This window comes from Tauraco erythrolophus, chromosome 3 (assembly GCF_009769465.1).
Source record: "Tauraco erythrolophus isolate bTauEry1 chromosome 3, bTauEry1.pri, whole genome shotgun sequence".
Taxonomy (NCBI): domain Eukaryota; kingdom Metazoa; phylum Chordata; class Aves; order Musophagiformes; family Musophagidae; genus Tauraco; species Tauraco erythrolophus.
Window position 1 is genome coordinate 90,136,156 of NC_141467.1, and position 24,987 is coordinate 90,161,142.

The 24,987-nt window shown below is 47.5% G+C and overlaps 1 protein-coding gene across 1 annotated transcript in view; it reads right to left on the bottom strand.

The window, feature by feature from the left end:
- The window catches only part of EXT1 (exostosin glycosyltransferase 1), a 185,352-nt gene extending 160,849 nt beyond the window's left edge, over positions 1-24,503 (bottom strand). Inside the window, 2 exon segments of the mRNA XM_086609534.1 lie at positions 23,544-24,175; positions 24,177-24,503. Coding sequence (XP_086465660.1) covers positions 23,544-24,175; positions 24,177-24,503 — 959 coding nt within the window.
- Positions 24,504-24,987: the final 484 nt, after the last annotated feature.

The following is a 24,987-nucleotide window of genomic DNA, read 5'->3' on the forward strand; positions in this document are numbered from 1 at the left end:
GTAAGCGTTGAGCCTGGGTTTAAAGTAAGGGAAAAAAGACAGATCGGCTGAACTATTCAAAGCCACAAACACAGCACAGGAGAATTCGTATTCAAGACCTTCCCGGATTCGAGTCCAGCATATTAGATCATTCTTTCCTGCAATAGTGTTTTTCTTTCGCTAGACTTTGCCACAACAACAAATCAAACCGATCCAAAGCCAGAAAGCATCAGAGATGCCATTATCCTCAACAGACTTGCATCAGGAATGAACATGACTTGCAGCACCCAGGGGAAAGAAAGTAAAGTGCTGAAAATAAGATATTAAGAGCCAAATTAATTGGTGACATAAGCAGGTACAAGTACATTGAGTGAAATGGAGTAGCTTATGCCTGCAATGAATATAACCGTAAGCATTTAGCAGGTTCTTCCTCGAGTCTTTGTTTAAACAAATCTGAATTTATTAGTCTGCTGCTGAATAAATATGATAAATTCCTATTGAAATTATCCTCTGGCGAGCAGCAATAAATACTAGGCAATATTCTTTCAAGTGATCCATTATTTTAATCTGGCTAAGAGCAACTCCAGGTTTTCTGCATGCACAGACAAAAGTTTTATCTTTACTACAATAAGCGAGTGTAAAATAGCATGATGCTGTGAGTTTTGGGAGGAACAGGGAAACATTCCCAAGCTCGGTACCAAATCGAGCAACTCGGACACCCCATCTCTATGGACTTCATACAGTAACAATACAGAACATTTCCATACATAATTTACAAGCTACTGTGAAATGCTAGAGGTCAAAACTTCCAGGGCATAATTCAACGATGGAAACGTGCACTGTGTGTTGGATCAGCCTTTGTGATATTATCAAAAACAAAAAAGTGGAGTAAAAACGCAGACAGCAATTGTGATCAGGAACAAAAAGTCACTGTTTGTCAGACATGGCATCCAAACATGCTTCAGAGTTTATTTCAATAACAAGTACTTAGACACACACACTGGCCCCATAAAGGACAGGAGGAGAATGTTACTCAAACGCACACACAGAGTCACCTTAGCACTTCCCAGCATCCTCCAGCCTCAGCATTTGACAAACCTTGGTGTTGTGAGACATTTTGCATTTTAATACCACAAAAGATGACAACCTTTGGCTGTTTCAGTCTCCAGAAGTTGAGCCTTGGGCTGCTGCCTGACTTGATCCCTTGCCCAGGAACCGAAAGCAGGCAATGCCTCATCTTTTACACCTTCCCTCCAAGATATCATTTGTGGTGAAGCTTCAACCACCGTTAAGTTCCTGGTGCAACAGCGTCGAGCGGCGGGTGCACCAGGACCTCCTCCAGATGGGCTCCAGAAGCACAATGCTGCCCATCCCGGCACCTCTTCCCTGCCCACACCAGCACTGCCTCCGCTCCTCTGCCTGCATCTCCCATCCCATGTAGCAGCAAAGCATCTCAAATACCACCGCAACAACTGCTTCCCAATGCAACTGCACTTGATTCTTTGTACAAAAAAAAAACAACCACCAAAACACGTAAGCATGTAACATAACATTTGAATAATAGTGGGCAAACAGAAAATAAGACAATTGAACTCAAGTCATTACATAGACATAAACTCTCTGCTGAAGGGACACAAGACAAACATACTCTATTTAAAAACACGTCTTGCACACCACTCTTACCACATTTAAAAGAAAATCTCGCTCTTTAAACCAGAGCCATCTGCTAAAGTTCAGGGCCCTGTCAGCCCTGGGCTCTCCTCAAGGCCCAGCTGCAACGCCTGGGGAGCCTGCAGTGGGGAAGGCATCTCCCCAACAGCTGAGTCCCCTCCGCCTCCAGTTTCAGAAGGTGAGAAGGTACCTGATGTGAGAGAGGATGCCCCAGTGGACAGCTGGATCAGAACAAACCCTGCCAGATCTACCTCAAGTCATCACACTTCGGTGGTTTGTTTTGGTTTCTAAGGAAATTTGGATCAGTGGAGTGAGTTCACACCAGGTTTGTGCTTTGAAATCACGTGCTTGTGGTGCACCATCAGGCACTGCCAGCTCTCAGATTTGGTTTGGTTTTGACACAGGGTGCCAGACACAAATGCCCTCACACTAGAAGCTCTCCAGGTCAACGTGAATGCGTTTCACGTCATGGTGAGCAGCTCTGCTACAGTTGCCTTTGTTTCAACTATGTGGTTGCCCATGTGGTTTACAGTTTATCTCTCACGTGAAAAATTGAGAGTAACCTTCTTACCGCCTCGCCTCAAACCAAAACAGTGTAACCCTACTTCTAGCAAATATGTACAGGAAGAAATAGAGCTGGGACGGAAGAAAAAGCTGTTGCACTGAATAATATAGTGCTGCTTTGCAAATTCTTAGTTTTCCCCCTCCTTCCATCCTTGGGCTTTCACAGACAACATTTATCTCCTTGATATCTCTTTGAAGCTTGCTCTGCTTCTCTTGATGCCCAGCAGACGTCTCACCTGGTACCCATCCAGCCCTGAAGCTGAGCCACCCTGGCAGGGCAGAAGCCACCTCTCACACCTCGTCACAGCTCAACCAGAGATCCTTTTTATTTCTTTTTTTTTTTTTTTTATAGTAGGAAGCATAGACCTTCACAACCTTGCTCATGAATATACCCCCTACTACAGGGCTATATTTTACTGTTTAAAACAAAATGCACATTGCTTTCTTTTTAGGCCACTCCTGTTACTGCTTTCTAACAGCAGGTTGCTTTAGGGTCTTCTTTATTATCTTCCCCTAACTCTAAAAATTACAAGGTCCAGCAACAGACTAATTCCTAACAAAGACACTGATAATCGTAAACAGAAATGGGTCAGACAACAGCTTTATCTATACTTCAGAAAATACTGCAGTGCCTGCAGCCTCCAGCTCTTCACTTTGGCTTTCCTTTGAAACCCCAAAGATGGCACCTTTATCTATGCATTTTTCTATCTCAAACGCCCGTGCAGTTTACTGCTCTTTGCCTTTGAGAACACCAGTAACTCAGAATATCCTCTGGCAAAGGACACCCGTTGCCTTGATATGGTCCCTTCGTGCAGAAGCCTCCACCTGACAGAAATAACTCCGTCCTTTCCTCCACTTCTTTCCAGCTCGCCAAACAAGCAGATGCACAGAAACAGTGTCTACATGAAGAAATTTCGTCAGGCGTACGCTGCTCTGACAGCGAACTGCCAGGTTCCCATAAAACCCGTCTGGGAAACGGCTGCGTTTCAGATGACTCAGGAAACAAAAGCTTAAATAAAGTCACTGCATCTGCAACAGATCTTCAGAGTCTCCTTTCCTCCTCCCTTCTTCCCATTGGTCTTGTTTCCCCTAAGTATCTTCACCCAGCAGTTGTAAGGGAAAGCAGATACAAGAATACACCATTGTCATAAATGAATTGCCTCAGTCATGCCATTAACAGCCCCACTTAATTGTACAGTAGCATTCACTTGGCAGCTTCTCCCACCATAACGTAATAACAACCCACCACACTGTCCCGAGTGAACCACCAGGGCTCAGTTTACCATGTCGCTTTACTCTCCACACCAACTACCCGAAATGCTATCCGCTTGACTCTGACTGCCCTGTAATTAAGCAAGTAAGTCAAGATTAGAGGAGTCAAAATCCACCTCAGCTTTTGTGACCAACCTACAGACATGAGGTCAAATAAAGAAGTATCACTGCACAGGGATACTTACCAGCAGCATCCTTATTACAGGCAAATCTGTCATTAATCGTGAGGTCCAAGACGGTGGTTTTAGCGTTTTTGTAGGAGAGGAACGAAGTCAAGGTTACACATACAGCTGGCCTATCAACAATAAGACTTATCAAGCACGCCCTTCCTGTCTCACCAGTCCTGTCTTACTAAGTCCCTTAACTTGAAATAATCAGTCTGCCTGGAAGCATAGAGCCCATTACAAAAAAAAAAAAATCTAGACTTTCACCATTTCCTAAGTAACCACGAAGGCTACTCGTATATAGCTCTGGATGTGGCCATGGAAAGACAAAACCTCATCTGAAAAAAGAAATCGGAAATATCCCATGCTGTTTTTTCCGCACGAAGAAGCACAGCTTTATATACACATAAAATATTACCAAAAGCTAACCCGAACCCCCCATTTAGGAACAGAAGTAGCTTTATGCGATACCTTTAATCTGAGGATCATGAAGCACTTCTAAAAATTCAGTAATCCCATCTTTCAGACAAAGAAGCTAATGTACAGCAAAATTGCTCAACTGAAACAGAGCTGGGGAAAACAAACCCCTCAGTTCTATTATGGCGCCGCACAGCACAGCAGACTGGCTTTTCTGTTTTTTACTTTGGTGCTATGTCTAAAAAGACAGTAAAAACTATTTTCACTCTTTTATGAGACAGGTACTATTTAAAAGAATGCATTTTTGAAAGTATATATTCTATTTCTTTAGGCTCCAAAGACTTATTATTCTGCTAATTGACCCTGCCAGCTTCACTGCAATCAGTCAAGCGGCACGGTGAGCTGAGGAGCTGCCTGCTGTCTCTGCAAGCAAGTCCTCCTTGCGGACTCTCGTCCTGGTGCCGTAGGGAATCCATAGGGTGGCTTCAGTAGGAAATGGGCAACCTCTCTCCAAGCAGAGGAAAGCAATCCTACAGAAAAGGAGACCATCAACAGAAATTTGGACGACACTGTCTCTATGCTCCTGTAGACAAGAAATACTTTTCATTTCCAGCTATTTAAACGCGGTGAGGTCAGAGTCAATGAAAAAGGTCTGGTACAATTGATCCCAGAATGAGGCAACAATAACACTTAGGAACCAATATGGATTTTTTTTCTTAACAACAGTGTAACATGGCATGTTACAAAAATAGCAAAACCTGATAAATATAGAAGACCTGTCTTCCACCGAAGAGCTGAGTGCTGGAGTCGCTATTTATGTACACATTACTAGCAATGCCACGCACTGTATCCAGTTACAGTATGATTTTCAGTTTAGCGCACGCGATTCCTGCCCGCTGCCCCCACGAGCCTCACAAGGAATCGCACTGTTCTGTGCAGCAGAAAAAAATCAAAAAACAAACCAACCTCTGGCTACAAACAGAGTTGTCTTGCCTTGCAACAGGAAGTTTTCGTTTACCACTTAAAGCATCCAAACACATACCTGGCTGCTTCCTCCCCACACTGTAAATATTGGTCCAGGCCATTCCCAACTTTTCCCTTTCAGCATCCCCTAAGAAACAGCTACACTCACTGTCCTACTGTTGCTGGACACTCAGGCTCAGCTACTGATAAAGACCAGAGGGGTGACGTGAGGATGAGGAAGGGGATCCAGCAACAGGAGTCTGAGAAACCTGAGCTTTGGTTTCTGCCCTGCACTGACTTCCCAGGCAACCTCGGTGACCTGTCTGGGGCTATGGTTTTCCAAAACCCAGCATTTGGGGTGACACTGGCCTACGGTGCCTCCTATCCCTCCTGCCTCCAGCTCGGCCTCCTCCTTTGGGCCAGTCCAACTGCATGCAGAAAGATGCAGTCACGGATATTTGGGCTGATGCTGTGAATTCAACAAGGGCCCAAGGGAATCGCCTCCCAGCAAATGTAAATCACTGACACTCAACAGTTTACCTCCCCACATCACAGCCCCAGTCTTCTGGTATCAGTCCTCTGAACGCCCCATCCTTTTAGAGTTGGATGGATGGGGAACACATCATGCAGTGAAAAGCACCAGGCCAGAGCAAGGGGGCCAAAGCAAGATTTATGCATGCTGCCTGTTGAGGGGCTGAGGGAGTGGTTTTGTTGTGTTTTCCGTAAGAAATCCATGGGCTAATTAAAGAAAACGCAGGGCTTGATGTTCTGTGTTACACAACCATCAGCCACAGTCCATGTAGATCACACAACCAAGGTGGGGTTTTTCCAGGCAGCAGGGATGTCTGGTCAGATGTTGAATTCTACCATTAAAAAAGGACTCCAGCAACGGGCAGAGGCTTCTCCATCTAATAGCAAAAAAAACCAAAACAAAACAAAACAAAAAATCTTTTCTTTCCCTTGCAATGGGTTTGGCCAAAGACTTACAGCAAAAAGCTATAACTGAAGCGAAATTAATTGCAATTAATGGATCATAAGGTATGCAGGCAATTGATCCTGGCTGCATTTGCTCATCAACACTAAGGATTTTCCCTAAAATTCCCCTCTACTGCTAGAGACCAAAGTCCAGCTCTGCTACACCTGGATGACAGACCTACAACAGCCTTACCCGGTCTCTGTTGGGGACACCCAGGTAATGCCCCCTGTCCTCCACAACTGCCCCATCCAAGCGTTCCCACCTTCTTCCTTGCACTCATCGGTGTTTGTCCAGATGCATTTTCCCCACGCCAGGGAGCCAGCTGAGCTTGCCAAGCCAGCACAATATCCCAGCCACAGGATCAGAGCAGTGTCAGTGCCAATGCAAGAGTGGTAGTAACCATCCACCCCGCACCATGGGCCAGGGTCATGAGGCTTGCCCCATCCTCGACCGATGACAACGAGATAACCAAGATAACCACTGCTGTCGAACCACAGCTGAACAGGGTTATGCAAACAAGTATGAGTTTTCTGATCAAACCACAGGCCAACTACACTGACCTACACCACTGACGTACTCCTTCATACCAATGCGCACACTGCTGATCATCTGGCAGCCCAAGGTTAATTAGCATGAAATACAAGGACACAAATCACATTTCTGCCAAACCAGCCACAGCACATGGTGTGGCGTTGATGCTGGCATTGCCTCCCGCCTGGAAGATGTTCTCTCGATCCAACAAAGCCAGAACTGCTCTAAGAGACAGAAGCCAGCCTGCCACAAAGTCTGAGGCCACATTGCTCCACATGCAGCGTTATCTGAGTGGCTTTGGCTTCAGAGATCAATTCCCAATCGGAGCTCCCATCGCTGTGGTAGCGACTCCTGCTCCATCTGGAACGTCGGCAGGCCATGGCCACATCTAACCCTACAGACATGCCTTTTATCTCCTCTGAGTAATCCTTATTTCTTCCTTTGGGAGAGTTCAAAGCAAACTAACAGAGCAATGGCGGCTTCCTCTTCAGGTCTTTCGAGCCACCCATTCAGCTGAACTCAAAAGCTTTCTGAACACACACACCTCCCAGGGCTGCAGCTGCAGACATTTTGGAGCACTCATCCTGCTGAGCCTGGAGCAGAGAACCACACAAGGGAGTCCACCACTGGGCACCGGATTATAGAAGCCCTGAAATCCCCTTTCGTGGCAGCTCTACCATCAGCTCCAGCAGAGCCAGGAGATCTCTCTACCTGCCCAAGCTCAAAGAAAAAACATGGACTAGTTTGAAATAGAGGGTTAAGTGTATGGGAGCAGAGATCTTCAGTGTATTGTGCTTCCTACAAAGAGTCTCACAAGAGACTCAAGCTGCCCAATATGAGTTCAAGCCAGCTCTTTCTTCCCTCCCTTTTTCACCCGACATCTTTTCACAGGACCACACTCATAATGATGGAAGAGTTTGAGTTAAAAGTGTCATCTACATAAAGGTTGCCTAGATACTTTGAAGACAAGTGCCACAGAATGTGTGCAAATAACAGGATTTCACTTTATGTCACATTTAAAAGAAAATGCACCCAATGCTACTACTCTGCACACAATGAGAAAGAGAACAAATAACGAGTCCACGTCACATTGATAGTAGGACTGAAGCTAATGGCTTGGGGTGGGGGTTGTTTCCCCAGACACACATTTACACTGGTAAAGTGAAAACTGTTTATTCTGGAGACGTGAAGAGGCTGAATCAGTAGCTACCCAAACTTTTAAATTCAATTCTGTTGTTGTGAATGCAAAGCAACACTGGTCTCAGAACATTTTGCAGACATTAATTAAGGACCAGTAGACTTTCCAGGGAGATATCTCCTGATTCTACATATGAGAGAAGCAATGGAAAAAACAAATAAGGAAGAAAGATGCATTCCAGACCTTGCACGAAAAACTAAGTGGAACATTATGTAGTCGGGGGAGGGTGTCAAACATCTCAGACTATTTGACTTGTAACTGGACTCTGCAGCCTCTGACACATATGGCACATTAGGCTCACATGTGACATGAGACTTTGCTGCAAAAGGAGACATTTACACATCAGCCTGCAACCTGGCACCCATCCTCTGCTTCTCTAGAGGAAGGCAGGCTTCAGTTTGAAAAGATCAAAGACTTGTGGCCACGGAAAGTAACATAAGCTCACACAAGGCTGTTGGGTGCCTCCTAACACCTTCTCTGCTGCTGCTGGCCATCCATTGGCTAAAGAGCCAGGGCAGCCACAACAGCGCTTTTAGGAACAGCTAAAGCCAGCAATGTGCTCATTACACCAGTATTCCCAGACCAGATGACAAGAAAAACATATTTCAAGGAAAACGTATTTTGAGGAAAGGATTCCAACACAGAGCAAAGCAGCAGCTCAGCGTATGGCCGTGTCCAGGTGCTGCTGCCCAGGAAGCAGGGCTGGCTGCGGGAGCATCTCCCAGCCCCAGCAGCGGGTCGCTGCGCCCGGGGCTGCACCATCGCAGCCTTTCTGCGGAGCGGAAGATGCAGGGAGAGAGGTGCTTTGAGACAGGAGATTTCTCTCCCTGCGAGGGTATCGTTTAGCAATTCGTTTAGTGCTCCCAACCCCATTGTTTCCGACACTCACAGAAGAACAAAAGCAGCTGCTAATCAAGATTCAAAATTACAAGGCTTGTCTTGCAGAGAGAAAGCAATACCTAAGTCATATCTGCTTTTGAGAAGGCTACAATTCACATAAAAGCTGAGTGAAGCTGTATTTCCTCTTCTATCACTTTAATTAAGTGTGCAAAGAAGAGTAGGGTCGAAGCAAACATATTCCAAAGCATGCCAGAGTTGAAGGTGCCTTGCAGCCCTACAGCTTTTTTTCATTACGAAAAAGTGGATTTTTGCTTATTACTATTTTAAAGAAAAATAAACAAACAACAGGCTTCCACCGTGAGTCTTCTAAGAGGATTTGGTTCTCATACCAAACAGAATAGCCATAAGCCACTAGCATGTCTCACTTTAATATCTAATTGGTTTAAATGATCTACTTCCACTTTTTCCCAGAAAAAAAAAAACAACAACCGCTAGCAGACGTGGCAGTGGGAAAGGCTTTTGCAGGGTTACAGCAGACCAAAGGGAAGCAAAAAGGCATACTGCCCTATCAACAATGAGCAAACAGAAAATCTAAGGTGAAATGAGTGTCATTATCTGTTTAAAACTGCTGAATCCATCACTGTGCGTCCCAGTGACCAGACTGGAGATGGACCACGCTAGCAACGCTCCAAAGAGATGAAAATACGGCAGCAGTTAAGATCTGTCAGAAAGCAACGAGGGCCAAATCAAAGAGTCTTCACATGCATCCAAGCATAAACAATTGGATGTACATCACCATCTTTTACGACGATAAGGATAAGCTGAAAGGGCTCAAACCCAATTTAATGCCCACAGCTCAGAAACACCAGTCTCGTTCATGTACCCTACAGATATTTCTGCTTCTTACTTTACCAAAGCTTTCAAATAAAATCCATTGTTTGGAAGGAAAAATTCTCCATGAAGAACACAAAAAGCCTCTTCCCCACCCCTAGAGATCCAGCAGTGCTGTCCTGTGCTTGCACTCTGCCATGGTTTAACCCCAGCCACTCGCTCGATCCCTGCCAGCGGGATGGGGAGAGAATCGGAAGGGTAAGAGTGCGAAAACTTGTGGGTTGAGAGAAAGACTGTTTAATAGGTAAAGCAAAAGCCACTCACGCAAGCAAAGCAAGGGATTCATTCCCTCCTTCCCATGGGAAACAGGCGTTCAGCCATCTCCAGGAAAGCAGAGCTCCATCACACGTAGCAGTTACTTAGGAAGACAAACTCTGTAGTCCCAAAAGTCCCTCTCTTCCTCCTCCTTTCCGTCAGCTATTATTACTGAGCATGACATGATACAGTATCAACCCTTTGGTCAGCTGGGGTCAGCTGTCCCAGCTGTGTCCCCTCCGAACTCCTTGTGCAGCCCCAGCCTAGTACTGGTGGGATGGGATGAGAATCAGAAAAGGCCTTGAGCACTGCTCAGCAATAATGAAAACAGCTTTCCACCATCAACACTGCTCTGAGCACAAATCCAAAACATAGCCCCACACTAGCTACTGTGAAGAAAATTAACTCTATCCCAGCCAAAACCAGCACACACTCACACTACCTTACACCTTTACACACCAGGGTTTAAAGCACTGTAATAACCCATTCTCTACTAATCAGGAGAGGGGCTAGAACCATACAAAGGCATCCTTTATCTTACAAATAGACCAAAACAAAGCAGAAACAAGCTCATTCTCAGGCTTATAAAGCAAGCCTTTACAGATAATTATGTTTTATTACTCTTCATTTTATGAGGATTGTGTTATACAAAACAAATACCAGATGCCTATTTGTTGCATTTGGGGTGGGGGGGAGGAGGAGGAATCTCTTCAAACACTGCTGTAAGCAGCCCTGCTTTTAATTAAACACAATAAACACATAAAAATTAATACTGTTTGAAACCAGGAGGCAGGACGCAAATGCCTGAACTGTAGCTGGTGAAAGACCCTCTCCCCTTGGAGCTTCTGCTGCAAGAGCAGCCACTCATGAGCCAATCGCTTAGTGCTGGTGCTCTCTGAGCAAGGCTCCTTACCTACATGTTTCCCTGAAAAATTAATACCAAACTTCGCAGATAACCAAAAGCTTAAAAAAAGAGGGGGGAGGCAGCAGGATTTAATGCTACTTCCATAAAAGAGACGCATATAGACTCAGCCAGGAAAATCTGTAATTAAGAGTCAAGGAGCTTAAAGATGAGGGGAGAGAAGGCAAGGAGGTGTAAAAGGGATTTCTGGCGACCTTAAAATAAAGCAACCATCCAAAATGGGCTGGATCGTTCAACTGCAAACTTGCCAGACCCATATAACATGCTCCCAAACGGCCTGACAGAGCGTGCAGGACCGGATCCCATGCCTGAGACGAGGGACACGCATCCGAACCACGGGGACACAACCGGAGGGAGGCACGCAAAGCACGCCCCGTGCAACAGCAGAAAGGGGACACAGCTCCTCAAGGACAGCAAAACACAGCCAACTTTCCAGCAACCGCCAGATGTCAGCCAGCCATCCCCTCCCCAGAGGCACCACTAGGAAACCTATTTCCCCTTTTCAATGGTGGTTTCCTTTTTCATTTTAATTGCATTAAGATCCAATCACGGGGTGACAATACACACTTCTTACTTAAGGACTACATTGTAAATCCGGTTTTCAACATCATGCCTGATAATGCTTTAATGTTCTGCAAAAGAGACTGAAATTGCATACACAGGATCTCATTGCAGTGGGGAGCCTTCTTCTAGAAAGATTTTTTTTAAGAGAGATTTTAAAGACATGATGCAGCAGTAAACACAAAGTAAGTAGCAGAGGGATGGTTTCCATGCTTTGCTGTCCATTTCCAGGTTTCCACCATAATTACTGAAATTGAGGACAGGTCTCCTCCATTATCCTCCACTGATGCATATTCTCAACCTACTTCCTAATGATGTTTTTTTATGAATATTCATTAGATTCCACGCTTTATTAGTCCAGTCAGTTAATTATAAGACCACAGCACCACAAAATGCAATTATAGTAATCAGTGCATTGATTACTGTGAAACACGGTTACCCTGAGACTGAAGTGAAAGTAAGAACTATTGCTGTAACCAGTAACCACACCAACAGGGCAACCTGGGATCACATCAATATCTCTAAATCCTTAGATCTCCAGTTTTATACCCAAACAACACAGACGATCTCACCATTAAGTATTTTACTACGACCTATGTCAGAAAGATTTTTCATTAAAAAGTAAAGAAGAGTAAAAACCTTTTTGTTAGAAAGAACTATTATCACAGGTCACCAGAAACAGCTAAGAGAACAAAAGCTGAAAACCTGTTTTCACTGCAGTTCACTGATGTTTCAAGGCACAAAAGAGAGATGTGTGTCCTAATGGTTCCACTGGTTGTTTTGGTCCTCAGTGGCAGTAACCAAATGGGCACCAGTGAGCTGAGGGCAGCGAAGAAGAGTCCTGCAAGAGTTGGCAGGTGCAAAGCACAATGATTTTTTGACACCTTCAGAGCAAATAGTAGTACTTGAATGACCACCTCCCACCATCAACAACTCAGGCACTTACTTCCTAACCCTCCATGTCTACAGAAGCCAACTTCCAAGGAAAAAAGCTAAGGCTTTATTACCATTCTCTGCAATTAAATGTTGGGAAGGGCGTAGAAAAGCCATCGCATTCGTGTACGTGTGAGCTCACAAATTAACCCCAGGAACTCTGTTTACGGCAGGGGGGTCATTTGCGAGGAGAAGCGAGAGCAGGGAGCGCCCACACCCACCGACTTTGATGTGTCACCCACCCGCCTTCACACAGCTCCAGCCGCCCGCGCACTTTGATTATCCCAGCTCTCTCTGCCACTGCTTCCCCCAGTCGCTTTCATCTCACCACAACAACAGCACTGTGAAAAGAAAGGGGGAGAGGGAAGACAGCAAGAAAGAGAAATAAACAGAGAGAGAGAAAAGAGATTTGGGGCTGGAAAAGTCAACTTGATGGAGGCATCTGGAAAGGTCTGATGTGCCGTCAGCCAGAGATGAAAGCGCTGGAAATAAGGGATGTGTCGCATGTTTACTAAAATGGTGGGATGATTCTCATAAGGAAAGCACATCTTTGACACCTTCTCAAAATCACTCCCATAAAAAAGCCACCCAGCAATGCAGGACTGCTAAATTTAGCACCAGTTTTATCTTTTGTCAAATATGTATAAAAGCTCCTTGAAACACGTGTCCAATTCAAAACTAAAACAAAACATATTTTAAAATATTGTTTAAAATGATCCACATGCCAGAGCATGAGACAATGCCAAGCAGTAAAGGGAAACCTAATACCAGCTCGAATTAAAAAACTTGCAGAACTGTAGTTAAAAATAGGCAAGGAAGGAAAGAAGAGCAGATATGAAAACGCACAATCACCTGAAATACTTACCCACCTTCAAAAACTGTCGCCTTGAAATTCCTACCTGCTTCATTCACCTTGCTGCTATCAGATTTTTTTTATTACATTCACTTCGGAGAATTTCTCTGGCACTTAGTATGCAGGAGCGGTGCACGGGAATAGATCCCGCTGCCATAGATAATGCGGTTCTAAGGGAAACCCATCAATTGTTAATGGCCATGCAAATTGTTGAAACTAGAGAGTTATTCACAGTTATCTCGCTGTGATTTGGTAAGTGTCCATGCCTGATGTGATCACTCACTTGATATATTATTCCATTACAATTCAAGTAGTAGCCTTACCTTTCAGTTTTAGGGGAAAAAGCGTGAGGCAGAGTGGGAGGGTGAAGGGACGTTATTTGTTTTAAATTATTTTAAACAGTCATACATACCTTCTCATGCAAAGGGTTTACAGCACAATAAATCCCTCCCTGAGACTACAGTCATGCCTTACCGAAACCTTTAAATCCCTCCGATCAGAAACTAAAGGAGTTTGGCATGCAATTTCAGACCCTGATCTTGCAAAGCACTTTCTTACGTTTCAACTGTACACATGGTTCCCACATCCTTTGTGGAACTGGATCTTCCAACTGCAGGTTGCACTGTTTTACATTTTCTGATGAGGGTTTTCTTCTGCTTACGTCAAAATCTGCTGACATTCAATAAGCTATAGGCGTCTCCTCAAATCCACAATGCATTTGCTCTCTTGCAGCACCAACTTACTGATCATTAACTTTCAGCTTTATTGCAGCTCCAACATATCAGATGCTTTTTATACTCTTATTGTCTGAGATTTATTACTTTTAGCAAAATGTAGTTTGCTTTTTTTTATTTTATTTGCTTGTTTTTAAACAGCCCTTAAGGGGAAAATGTTACTCTTCTTTATAAAGTAATTCTGAAATCACAGTATTAAAAAATAAATCCTGTAATTATGTTTCCCATTAGGATTAGATAAATTATATTTAATTAAAGAAAAAATCAGCTAGCACCCAGCACAATGGTTGGTGGCAAATCGAGGAGATGAAACATTTATGTGTTTATCTTCCTGAAGCAGCTGATTGAGTCTATGAGCAGACACACCCGCACAAGCCTTCAGAGATAGAAATTCAGACATTATAAACAAAGATTTGTCCTTCCCTTCAGATAAAGGTTCTGATTTTTAGAAACAGCCTCTGATTCTACTCTTGCAGACTACAGCAACTAAAATTTTGATGGGCTTTCTGGCAGTTACACACTGAACCACTCGAATGCACCGGGATCGCCAGTATTGCGGTAAAATGTCTGCAATTATTTGCCGGGCAAAAAACAGTATCAGAAGTCAAGATCTTCTAGGAGAATTAAGAAAATCAGGATTCCTAACCAAACTGCCCGCTCACCCCTCTCCAGTACTGCTGTTGGGCAGGAGATGTTCTCCATCAGCCTGATGGCTGTAGGGGTCATAACACATATTGCAGCTGTAGGAAATGATTTATACCATGCTCCTTTTCACGGCCTCGCAGAACTAATTATGGGCGGGACAGGGTCCCCCACGCACGCTTTGCAAATGTTACTGTGTGCACTTTCCATTTAGGAATCACTGCCAATACTGCCACGCGCAGCCCGTCAGCATCGCGCTCTCAATTTTGTTTAGGAGCTGAAGAATGATTGATCTTATTGGTTTGTGTCAACAGTCTGACATGGCTGTATCGACCAGCGGCGATTTTGTGGGAGGAGCGGGGAGGGGAACTGGAGACAGCATTTTCTGTGACACGCCATCCTGCTCAAAGAGAAAATGTCGCCAGCGATGCCGGTACCGCCATCGACGGGACCGCGCCGGGACTCAAACCGACACGAGTGAGCGACGAGACATTTCCCATGACCGTGTTCACAGCAAATCCACTGTTAAACACCCAACTGTATAATTATAATCTATTACAATTATGCAAAGAAGTAACATTCCAGCAAGGCCTTCTCATTTCCCATTCTTAGCATTGAATACTTTTGTTTTGCAGCCAATCAACTAAATTAGCCCTAATTCTGTTTCATTCACAAACACAAAGAGTATATTAGAAGGAAAAAAGTGAACGAAGGAGAAATTCACTTAGAAACACAGGAATTATTTTGTTTTCGTGTATTTATGGACTAGAAACCATCTTGGCGGGGAAAAGTCAACTTAAAGCAGAAGAGCTTTACTGAATTTGCTAATTGCACCATGAGAGCTCTTGGAGTATCCATCAGAAACGGCAGTGCTTCAGTGCCTGGAAAAGTGGTGGCCTTTGGTAGCACCTGAGTGAAGCAAGGAGTTAAAAGGCTCATGTATCGAACATGACCACATACCCTGATCTAGGACAAGTGTCAAATCCCAAAAAATCTGTTGTGGGGATTTCCCCCCCCCACACACACACACAGAAGAGCTGCTCTGTGCGGCATCTGACAACTATCATCTTTTATTGGAAAGTCACAATTTAGACCTACACTCACTGATGCTTCCTGAGAAGGGGATACAGAAACCATTAATGCATCATATTTCAGTTTTACATAGCGCTTTCTCTAGAACATTTCAAAGCACTAAAGTAACCCCTAAAAATGCTTAGGGAAAGCAAAGTGTTCTTCCCTATTTTAAAGGCATATGGAAACATAGCAATGGTGGCCAGTGGCAATCCTGGCTGTCGGACTGCAGTCCCGAGACCACAGGTGCTACAGGCAGGAGAAAGCAGGAGCTCCTGGGACAGCCCAGCCAGCACCACACTTCACCCAGGGACTGCAGGAGCATGGAGAAGTCTGTCTTACTGGAATATGAAATGGGAGCCTGATTTAGCCAACACAAACACCCCAACTCTACCACCTTTCAGGGAACACCCGCTTAGCACCCTAGCTGCATCCTTGCCGAGAAGACAGCACTACACCACCCAAAAACCTGACGCTAAATCTCAGCAAGAGGCAGTGGTCGAGACGAGCGGGGAAAAAGCAAGATATTTAAAGAAAATGGCATCTTCTTTCTCTTGCTATTGAGGAGGCCTAACCCTCCCTCCTGACTGGCTTAAATTTATGTTTTCTTATTCTAAGATAACATTTCAGGAAGTCAGATCGCATTTAGAAAGCCATCAGCCTGGCAGCACTCACAACAGTTCTTTCCCAGCAAAGCAGCACAACGTTTTGCTGAGACAGGGCCTTTATTTCTTAAAGCATTACTTCCCTCTTCTCATGTGAAACAAATCTCCTCTCTTTTGTTCTCATTTGGAATTCATTCCTTAAACTAGTTTCTCCTGCACCATCGCAGCATGCTGGTCTCCCATCTCTCTGCTTCCAAACCACCTTGCCGGCCTCGTGCCACTCCATGCTGCAATACCAGGACAGGGACTGCTCTAAGCACGCTCTTCAGTTTCTTCAAATTCATGGGTGTCAACCGTTATAAATTATAATATGCTCTATAAGCGGAAGAAATCCTCTGGCCCCTCCTGCCCCAGCTCCCTTCTTGCCTGCTCCAGAGATGTGGAGATGAGTTGTATCAGCATTACGTAGCACCGATGCTCCTTCCAGTTGGCCGAGGAGGCTCCTAAATTAAGGGCAAGACAGCAATGACATATGTCCTGTCTCCTCCTGAAATCTGGATTAAAAAAAGAACAACACAAAACCTCACATAAAAGCACAGCATAGCTGGATGAACAGAAGAGAAGGAACAAATCCACTGCTCAGTGTAAACCATGAAAAGGTTTTGAAACCTATACGTCCCAAAATACTTGGCCATGTGGAAAGCTGCAAACCTTAAATATAACCTGAAGTTATACTCACACATTCCCACATGCTGAACTAATCTCCATACGACATGAGACAGGAGCATATATCTTGCATCACCATCCAGATATAGCCAAGTCCTTGAGCAGTTAGTCACCTTAGCAGCACGGAACGCTGCACTTCACTCCCTTCACAGGCCAGACAGGCACCTACATACCTACCGATTATTCTTCTCTGGTTAGCAAAACTTGGTTTGTTTACCCAAGACCTCAAAGCTCTGTAGATTTTCTGAAAGAAACTCGGCAGAGAGAAAGGGAAAACAATCACAGATAATACTACAGAAATCATCAGATTACAGCACATTCTCTTGACTCACATCTGTTGGGTAAATAAGCGCTTCGTGCCGACCAGTTTCATTTACCTCACTCTCCCGCAAGCGGCTGCCGGTTTACTTTCCAATGGGCTGTTCCGGGGCTGTATGTGGGGCAAAAAGATTATTTTCAGCAGAATCAAACCACTAGCCTTTTCTGCTCGGGTTTGTCTTGAGCTGAAACACGTCTCATTCAATCCCAGCCTCCCAGGGAGAGGCACCACTTCAGAGCTGCATGGATGTAAAAAGATGCACAGCTGGGAACACCCTCAACGCAGTGAGGAGCATCAGGCAGCAGCATGCAAGCCCCCAGGAGAACCCCAAATTTGGCCATCCCTCTCCCTTAGAAGCAGTTTCAGCAAAGCTCACCTTAGGCTGGTATAAAAAGTCCTGCAGAAGTCGGGGTTTGCCCTGTGATACACCTGGCCAGGGAAGGTGAGCAGGCAGGGCCACCACGGGATGCTCTGCAGCACCTTCTTTGCTGAGAGTGCCTCGCTGGGAGCATGGCAGGGCTCCATCTTGCCCAAACAGGTAGCTGGAAACATTCCTTTCAGCTCAGTTCTGATCTGAGTTCAACAAACCCTTCAAACTACCCGTTTCAGGATTAATTCCGCTTAAAATTAAAATGACGACTCAGATAATTTTTTGGCTTGAGTTCTGTTCTATCACCGAGTGTCTCTTCAGTGATAATTATTTATCAATAAATTATCCTAGAACAATTTTCCTAGGCAGGAAAAGTAAAAGCAAAGCCTCTCCAGCCATGAAAGCAGTGCTCACCTACATTTCTGCATATAGAAAACGCCTGCTCCGGACCAGATCAGCCATCTACTCCAATGCTTTGTCACCGCAGAGCCTCATACGAGATGCTTCACAGAAAGGCGCAGAAAAGCCTGGGGCAAGCAATTATAATAATAACTCGCCCCACAAGAAAACTTAATTACTTGAGGTTAGGAGGGTGCCTGGTTCAAGGCCCACGGGCAGGGTGGGCTCCTCTGCCAGTGCCTGACCCTACACACCCGGCCACACACGCTGCGGCGCTTGGCACCGCTCGCACGGGGAAACACGCTCGTGCACACGCATCCACCCCTCTTCCACCCCTTTTCCAAGAGGGAAGAGCCTGGTGCAAACAGTCAGGCTGAGGACTGCACCACTGGCTGTGAGCTCAGGGATGCTGCCCTCACCCCTGATCCCAGCTCCTGCCAGAGCATCAGCCCAGAGCCTCCCAGGTGGGAGTCCCTACCCACCCTGGGCACTACTTGTATTAAATCGGCATTTAAAAGGCACCTAAGGACACTTTGCCATACATACGGAGAGCAGGAGGAGGAATACAATAGAGCAAATCCCATATTTCTCAGATGCACATTAAAGCTTTGTTATTTACCTGCTTACTGGATTTTGGAATAAACACATTGCTAAACAGGCAAATTTCCAGTTTCTTGAAAATCAATATTAAAATAAAAAAAGCAGTCTGGTGGGGATAGGTCTCTGCAGGAGCCAAGATACTCTGGGAAAATGCCCAAGCTCTCTCAGTAGTTCTTGAGTTTCATCCAAGCTCCCGGAGCAGCCTGGTGATATACAAGATGCCCGGACTGGTTCCCATCTCAGTTCGGATGTCCTAGACAACAGCCACCCTGAACCTGGGTGATTTCTCAGCCCCGTCCTAAATAGCTGCAAAGGAGCTGACTTGTGAAGGCTTTTAAATAATCCCCAAATAATCCAGTAACTGATTAAGTGTGGCATTTATATCTGTATTTGAATACAACATGCTGAAGCTCAGTATGCTGAAAATACAGGAATTTCGCCTTTGTTCAAAACATGCACAAGCACGCGCACGCAGCGTCTAGATCATCATCACACGCTGGACGGGCACGCCTGAGCCTCACCTCACGTTTTTGTGCCGGTCTTGTGCGTGGCAAAGTCACCCTCAGTGTCTAATTCTACCACTTCTTTTTTTATATGCGGATTTTATTCCTGGCGGGAGGGAAGCAAAACTAAAAGTTGCTCTTCTTCCCATTCTGTGCCTATTGCACGCCCGTAACCTTTGCTCAGGACAGCATTTTCATGGGTAGGAGGCTCAGCCGTGACTGGCACACGTTCCACTAGCAGTCTGCTCACCAGTTAAACCTACCAGGTACTGGAGATCAATGACAATGTTCAGCTGGATTATTTTCACCTGTGAAACTACACGCACACGACCCTGCTCAACGCTATCACGTGCCCTGCAGAGATGTCTCACAGGCAGAAGCCCGCGGCGTGCTGTCGCTCACTCCCTCTTCTGCCAGCGCCCAGCAGCCCCAGGCAGACCTGTGCACAGCTCCTTCCGTAGGCTCCTCCTCACCCGCAACCTCCTCTTGCAGAACTAGTCCCACCTTGTGAGGTCCTGTGTGTTTTGCCTGCCTTTCTCAGATCAGTCTTGATCACGCAGGCTTTTTGAGCACTGACTAGTCAAAAAACTTAAGTGTATAAAGAACACCTTGCTACACCAGTTGTCCTTCACCGTAAGTTCCCATTTCTCCAAAAATACATGTTTTGCTTACTTCCCCTTCTCCATCCCACTCTCCTCAACCCGGTTCATCATTTGTTTTTTCCCCCTTTTGTATCATTACCATCAATAACTTCAGCCATCCTGTTCAGATATGAGCAAAAAACCTCCTCGAATGAGCTTTTGATCAGACCTTATGTTTTTGAATACCGTCATTGCTACTCTCTCCAACTTCCAAGGGCAGGGTTGTTGGAGACAAGGGGATACACCACAGACAGTATTTACTTTCCTAGAAAGATCTCCATTTTGGTGCAAATCGCTTCTCTGCATCTGGCTTTACTAGAACATTGCATTCCTCCATTTCTTTCGGTACCCATAATCATTTATATTACCTTCCAAAAAGTAATTATTTGGAACCAGTTAAGCCTGTACATGAATTCTGCCTTTGTTTAAAACACATTGTACATATGTATATATTTAGACTGTCATTAAATATTTAAGAGGCTGTCTTCAAACTTCAGCAGCAGCACTGTTTATTCACTTAACCCCTTGTGAAACAGAAAGCTTGACGCCAAAATCCTACTGTGGAGGAATTCAGAAAGTCCAGCTGCCTCAGCACTCGGTGACAAAGGCCAACTTTGACAGTCAAGGGCACTGTAAAGAAACTTAAAAAAAGAGTTTTTATTTGTTTTCCTCTATGTCCTGTTTGCTAGTAGTCTAATCGTGATAATGTAATTCATTTCAGTCTGCATCAGCTTTATCTGCTGAGATGCATAACTGGGATGCAAATTAATTAGCTGTAACATACAGATGGATCTTTCAGTACAATTCAGGGAGACAGCCAAATAGCGCATACCCTCCTCTCCCTCCACCAAATGAAACAAGACACTCTCTGCATTTTCCACAGGTCAAGAAGTCACCTTTCTCCACTTTTTCAATCTCCTGGAGAGGAAACAACGCATCCTGCGGACAGGCGGACCTCATTCAAACCCAACACCAAATGTTGCGCCGTAGGTGAAACCCCATCACAACTAGCTTGCAACATGTGCTGGCACTAAGCATAACACAATGTTACATGACTACCCTGTTGACACGATTACCATGTTTTAAATCTGGTCACCTAATCTACCCGGCTCAGCAAGCCCTCTACCTAGAGCCAGTCATTCACGTTTCTCCCTGGCAAGGACCAGTACCTCACGGCCAGCACGCCAGCGCTCCTGCCTTCCACACAAAGCGAAATAGCCCGAGTGTCATGGCAGAGGATGAGAAAGCCAGCACAGAAGACTGTGAAATGCGACTTTTCCGAGTCTATATGGATACACAAATATACGTATCCTGGAGAATGCATTTTTCTTTTTGATTAAAACCTTGAGGACACATTGTTAAATCCAAGCCCCAAAGCCCCATGAGAGCAGCTCTGCACGCAGTTTTCAAGGCCCAGATGCATTTAGACACATTTCTTCCCCGAGCACTACAGCCTCAGTCACGATCGGGTGTGGGTGCCGCTTTGGGTGGGGTGAACGGCGGGGTCCCTCCTACAGCTTTCACACCTGGGTTACACATCGGCACAGAAGCATTTCAACCAGCTGACCACGGTTACGCTACCCTGGGGATGTGACCGTTGGAATTTTGCACAGGGAGTGGAGCGCCAGGCATGGTCCGTACTTGCATGGGGGAGACGGAGAACGCGGGCCGCCGCGGGCCACGGTGCCGGGAGATCAGCAGATGGCATACTTCGCTGTGAATCGGCACGGGAGCAGGCGCACGAAGGGGCAGCGGCACGCGCCGCGCCGGCAGGTGCGCTCGCTCAGATAAAACACCCAGTTCAAGAGCTTCGGCATTTGCAGCCGTTCGTCAGAGCCAGCCTGTTCGCCTCCGGCCCGACCACGGACTCAGCCTGCCTCAGTTCTTCCAGTAATCTTATTTTCCTGCAATCACCTTTTTTTACTTCCTGTCTTTAACAGCAGCGTTGTGACGAATGCTGAAGTCCCCATACCCCACTCCAGCTACGGCTGCATTTTAGCAGCAAGTCTGGATTTTGTATGAATAGCACAGGGTGGCAGTTGGGTTGTGCTTCCATATCCCCTGAGGGCTGCTACGTACACTCCCTGCTAGAAAATAAGACACAAATACACTTTAGGAGGGTCGGAACTTACGGGGAAAAGTCTATCTTTTATTAGACCAAATGGCACAGCTGTAAAATATTGAATATGGCCCTACAAACATCAAACCACAGGTAGGTATGTTTGTTTTTATGACAACTCAACAGCACACATGCTGTAGAAGGTAGCAAATAACCAGGGCTTTTCCTACCTGTAAATTACCCCCGATTGCTGAGATCTATGCCAAAAACCAGCACAGCCTGTGAGGATAGAGTTGTCAGGTCTCTCTTTTTCCTCCCCCAAAAAATACTCCCTCAAGGAGATCACAAGCGAAAGAGACTCCCTCCCAGGTCACAAATAACACGAGGTTAGCTTAGTGTTTCTAATGATCACTCGGTACCACCGCTGTATCGCTTCCACATGTGCGTCACTTCATCGCTCGCCCATTAGTTTTCTGAAAGTGAATGGGATGAAAAGTCCACCAAGTATTTGCACTGCTGCCTTCTCCCCCTCTGCAGCGGATCTACAGTACCCAGAGGGTGAGCAGAGCTCACCCAGGCACACACCAGCTTCCCAGCGTTGCAGTGCTGACCTTCCCGGTCTGTCCCAACCCTCCGTGGCTAGTTTCAGTGGAGAAACAGGCAGCCAGCTGGAAATTTTCATCAGCATTAATGCTGCTGTAGTTTCTTCCCGACTGCTCTCCAGGAGTATTTTTCCACCCACGTTCCTCCATGCAAGGCAAACCCCTCCAGCCATTGGCAGCTCTCAGTGCCGCTCCACCGCGCGCTACTCAGCGCTATACGGCTGGTCTGGTTTAATTCAGCATCTAACTCCTGCTACACGGGAAACGTTCTTATGCGAAAAGCTTCACATATAGACACCTACTCTGCAGCAAACGTAGCAGTGGTCGGCATTTAAATGAACTGATCGGTTGCAAACGGCTTAGTCAGCATCGCAGTCCTGGAGGTAATTCCCAGGAAGCGATTTTCCCGGCAGTGACATACACAAACCTGAAAAGCGGACTGGGAGACAGGGGTAGCACCACAGCGACATGAAATTTAGCTACACAGTGACGTTACCAACAAATAAAAATAAAAAAAATCGGGAAAAGCCGAGAAATCAAGCATTCACAGAAAACACCCACGGTGCTCACACCACCGGTGTATCCTCTCACATGTGAAAAATCAGAAACTCAGACAGAGGACGTGAACACAGTCAGCGGTTCTTTTTCCTCCTTCCTTTACTGATGCTGTGCCAGTGTGAACCAAGAGAAAAAAGACAGCAAGGCAAGTTACTGCCTCGTCTGTGGAGACATACAGACGTCGGCCAGGCACCACGCAGCGGTTTCTGGAGAGAGCATCCCAGCCATCACCCCCAGCAACCAACCCACCGCGGGAGCCGGGCTGACGCCCACTGAAGGGCTGAGGACTCGTACAAACTTTGTCTCGGGACAGGGAAGGCACAGGGCATCGACCCTAAGAGGCACCGGCAGGAAGCTGGGCAATGCCAGATGCCGGAGCATCCTCCAGCAGCACCTTCACTGCTGGCTGCATTTGCGAAGCCAAAGGGCTGCGGCTGCCGGTCATCTGTCCCCAGGCGAGCAACGCCACGGCTGCGGGGCGCCGTGCCGCCCTTCCACGCCTCCCTGCCGGCTGCCCCGGCCAAGGCAGCGCCGAGCCAGCCGGCAGCCTCGCCGGGGACAGGAGGAGCGACCGACTCGTCCGAAGGAGAGATCGCGACTTTCCTCCGGCCGCTGCCAGCGCCTTGGCATACACCAGCCCGGGGGCCAGGGCCGCCCCACGGAGCCGGGGATGGGGGCATGCCCCTGGGAACACGCGTGTGGGGAAGGGGTGCCGCTCACTTACTTTTCATATTCGGCGTTGTCTCGATCGCAGCGCGAATCCTTGTGCTTTTGCCAGTCTTTGCCATGCTTGCAGGTGGTCAGGAGGACAACATCCTCTCCGTTATGGACGTGATATAAGGCATTCCTGGTGTCTGACCCTATCCCCGTCAGGTACCTTTTCCCCTTGAATACCAACATGTACTTCCTGAGAGGAGGGATGGTGTTAAACCTCAAAAATCCCTTCTCCCCTCCTGTCCTAGGATGATCCTTAGAAAAGAGCGGGATAGAAACGTCAAAGTTGGGTCTGAAGTTTTCAGTACTGATGCTGGCTTTGGCCAGCATGGCCTGGCCGATGTCGAACCCCACATCCTCGGTGTAGTCGGGCCAGGTGCCAGAGTATAAATTAAAAATCAGGTGGTTTCTGCCGTTGTTCCACAGGTGGAGGCTCTGCACCTTTGAGCGCAGGTTGTGCACGTACTGGGGGGAGAGCTGGTCCCGGTCCAGCGTGTCCAGGCTGAGGACGAAGAGGCAGGCCTGCCCGGGGTCGGAGGTGTAGAAGCGGGAGCCCTCGATGGCGGCCAGGACGTTCTGGTAGCTCTCGGCGATCTTCTCTCCCTTCTGCTGCGGGTAGACGTAGACCTTGAAGCCGTTTTTTCCGGCACTGGGCGAAGTCGAAGCAGGACTCCATGCGGCAGCGGCGCCCGCGGTAGAGGCCGGCGCTGGCGTCCCGCCGCTGCCGGGGGGAGACGCGCCCGCCGCCGCCGCCACCCTCGGGGCCCGGCCGCTCGGCGGGTGCAAAGGGCCGCAGGGCGTCGGGGAAGCGGGGCCAGGGCCGCTCGGCGCCGGGGCGCGGGGGCGGGCCATGCCGGCTACCGGGCGGCGGGTGCCGGGCGGCCCGCAGCCGCACGCCTCCCAGGTAGAGCAGCAGGGCGAGACAGGTGCCGGCGGAGAGCAGCGTCAGGTAGCGTTTTTTGGCCTGCATGTGTCCGGCGGGGGTCCGGGGGGCTGCGGAGGAAGGCGGGGGCGGCCCGAGCTCGCCGGGCGCCGCTCTCAGCTCCGCTCCGCCATCTTCCCGCCGGCGAGCGCTTCAAACTCTCTTCGCCCACCTCCGCTCGGCGCCGTTCCCCAAGCCGCCGGCCGGGGCCGCGCATGTGGGCGACCGCCGCAACTTTCTCCCCGCCGGTCTCTCAGGGGCGGCGGGCGGCGGCGGGCCGGCGGCGGCCCGGCGGGGCGCCCCGCATGCACTCAGGGGCCGGCCCCCCCGCGCGGGGCGGGCACCGGGGCAGCCCCGCTCCCGCCTTCCCGCCGCTGCCTGCCCTCTCCTCCGCCACGCTCCCGCCCGCCCGCCCCTCCCCTCCCCGCGTCGCCAGCCCAGCCCAGCCCAGCCCAGCCCGGCCCGGCCCGGCCCAGCCCCGCCGGCTCACAGCCCGCGGCCGCCGCGCCGCAGCCTGACGAAGCCCTGCATC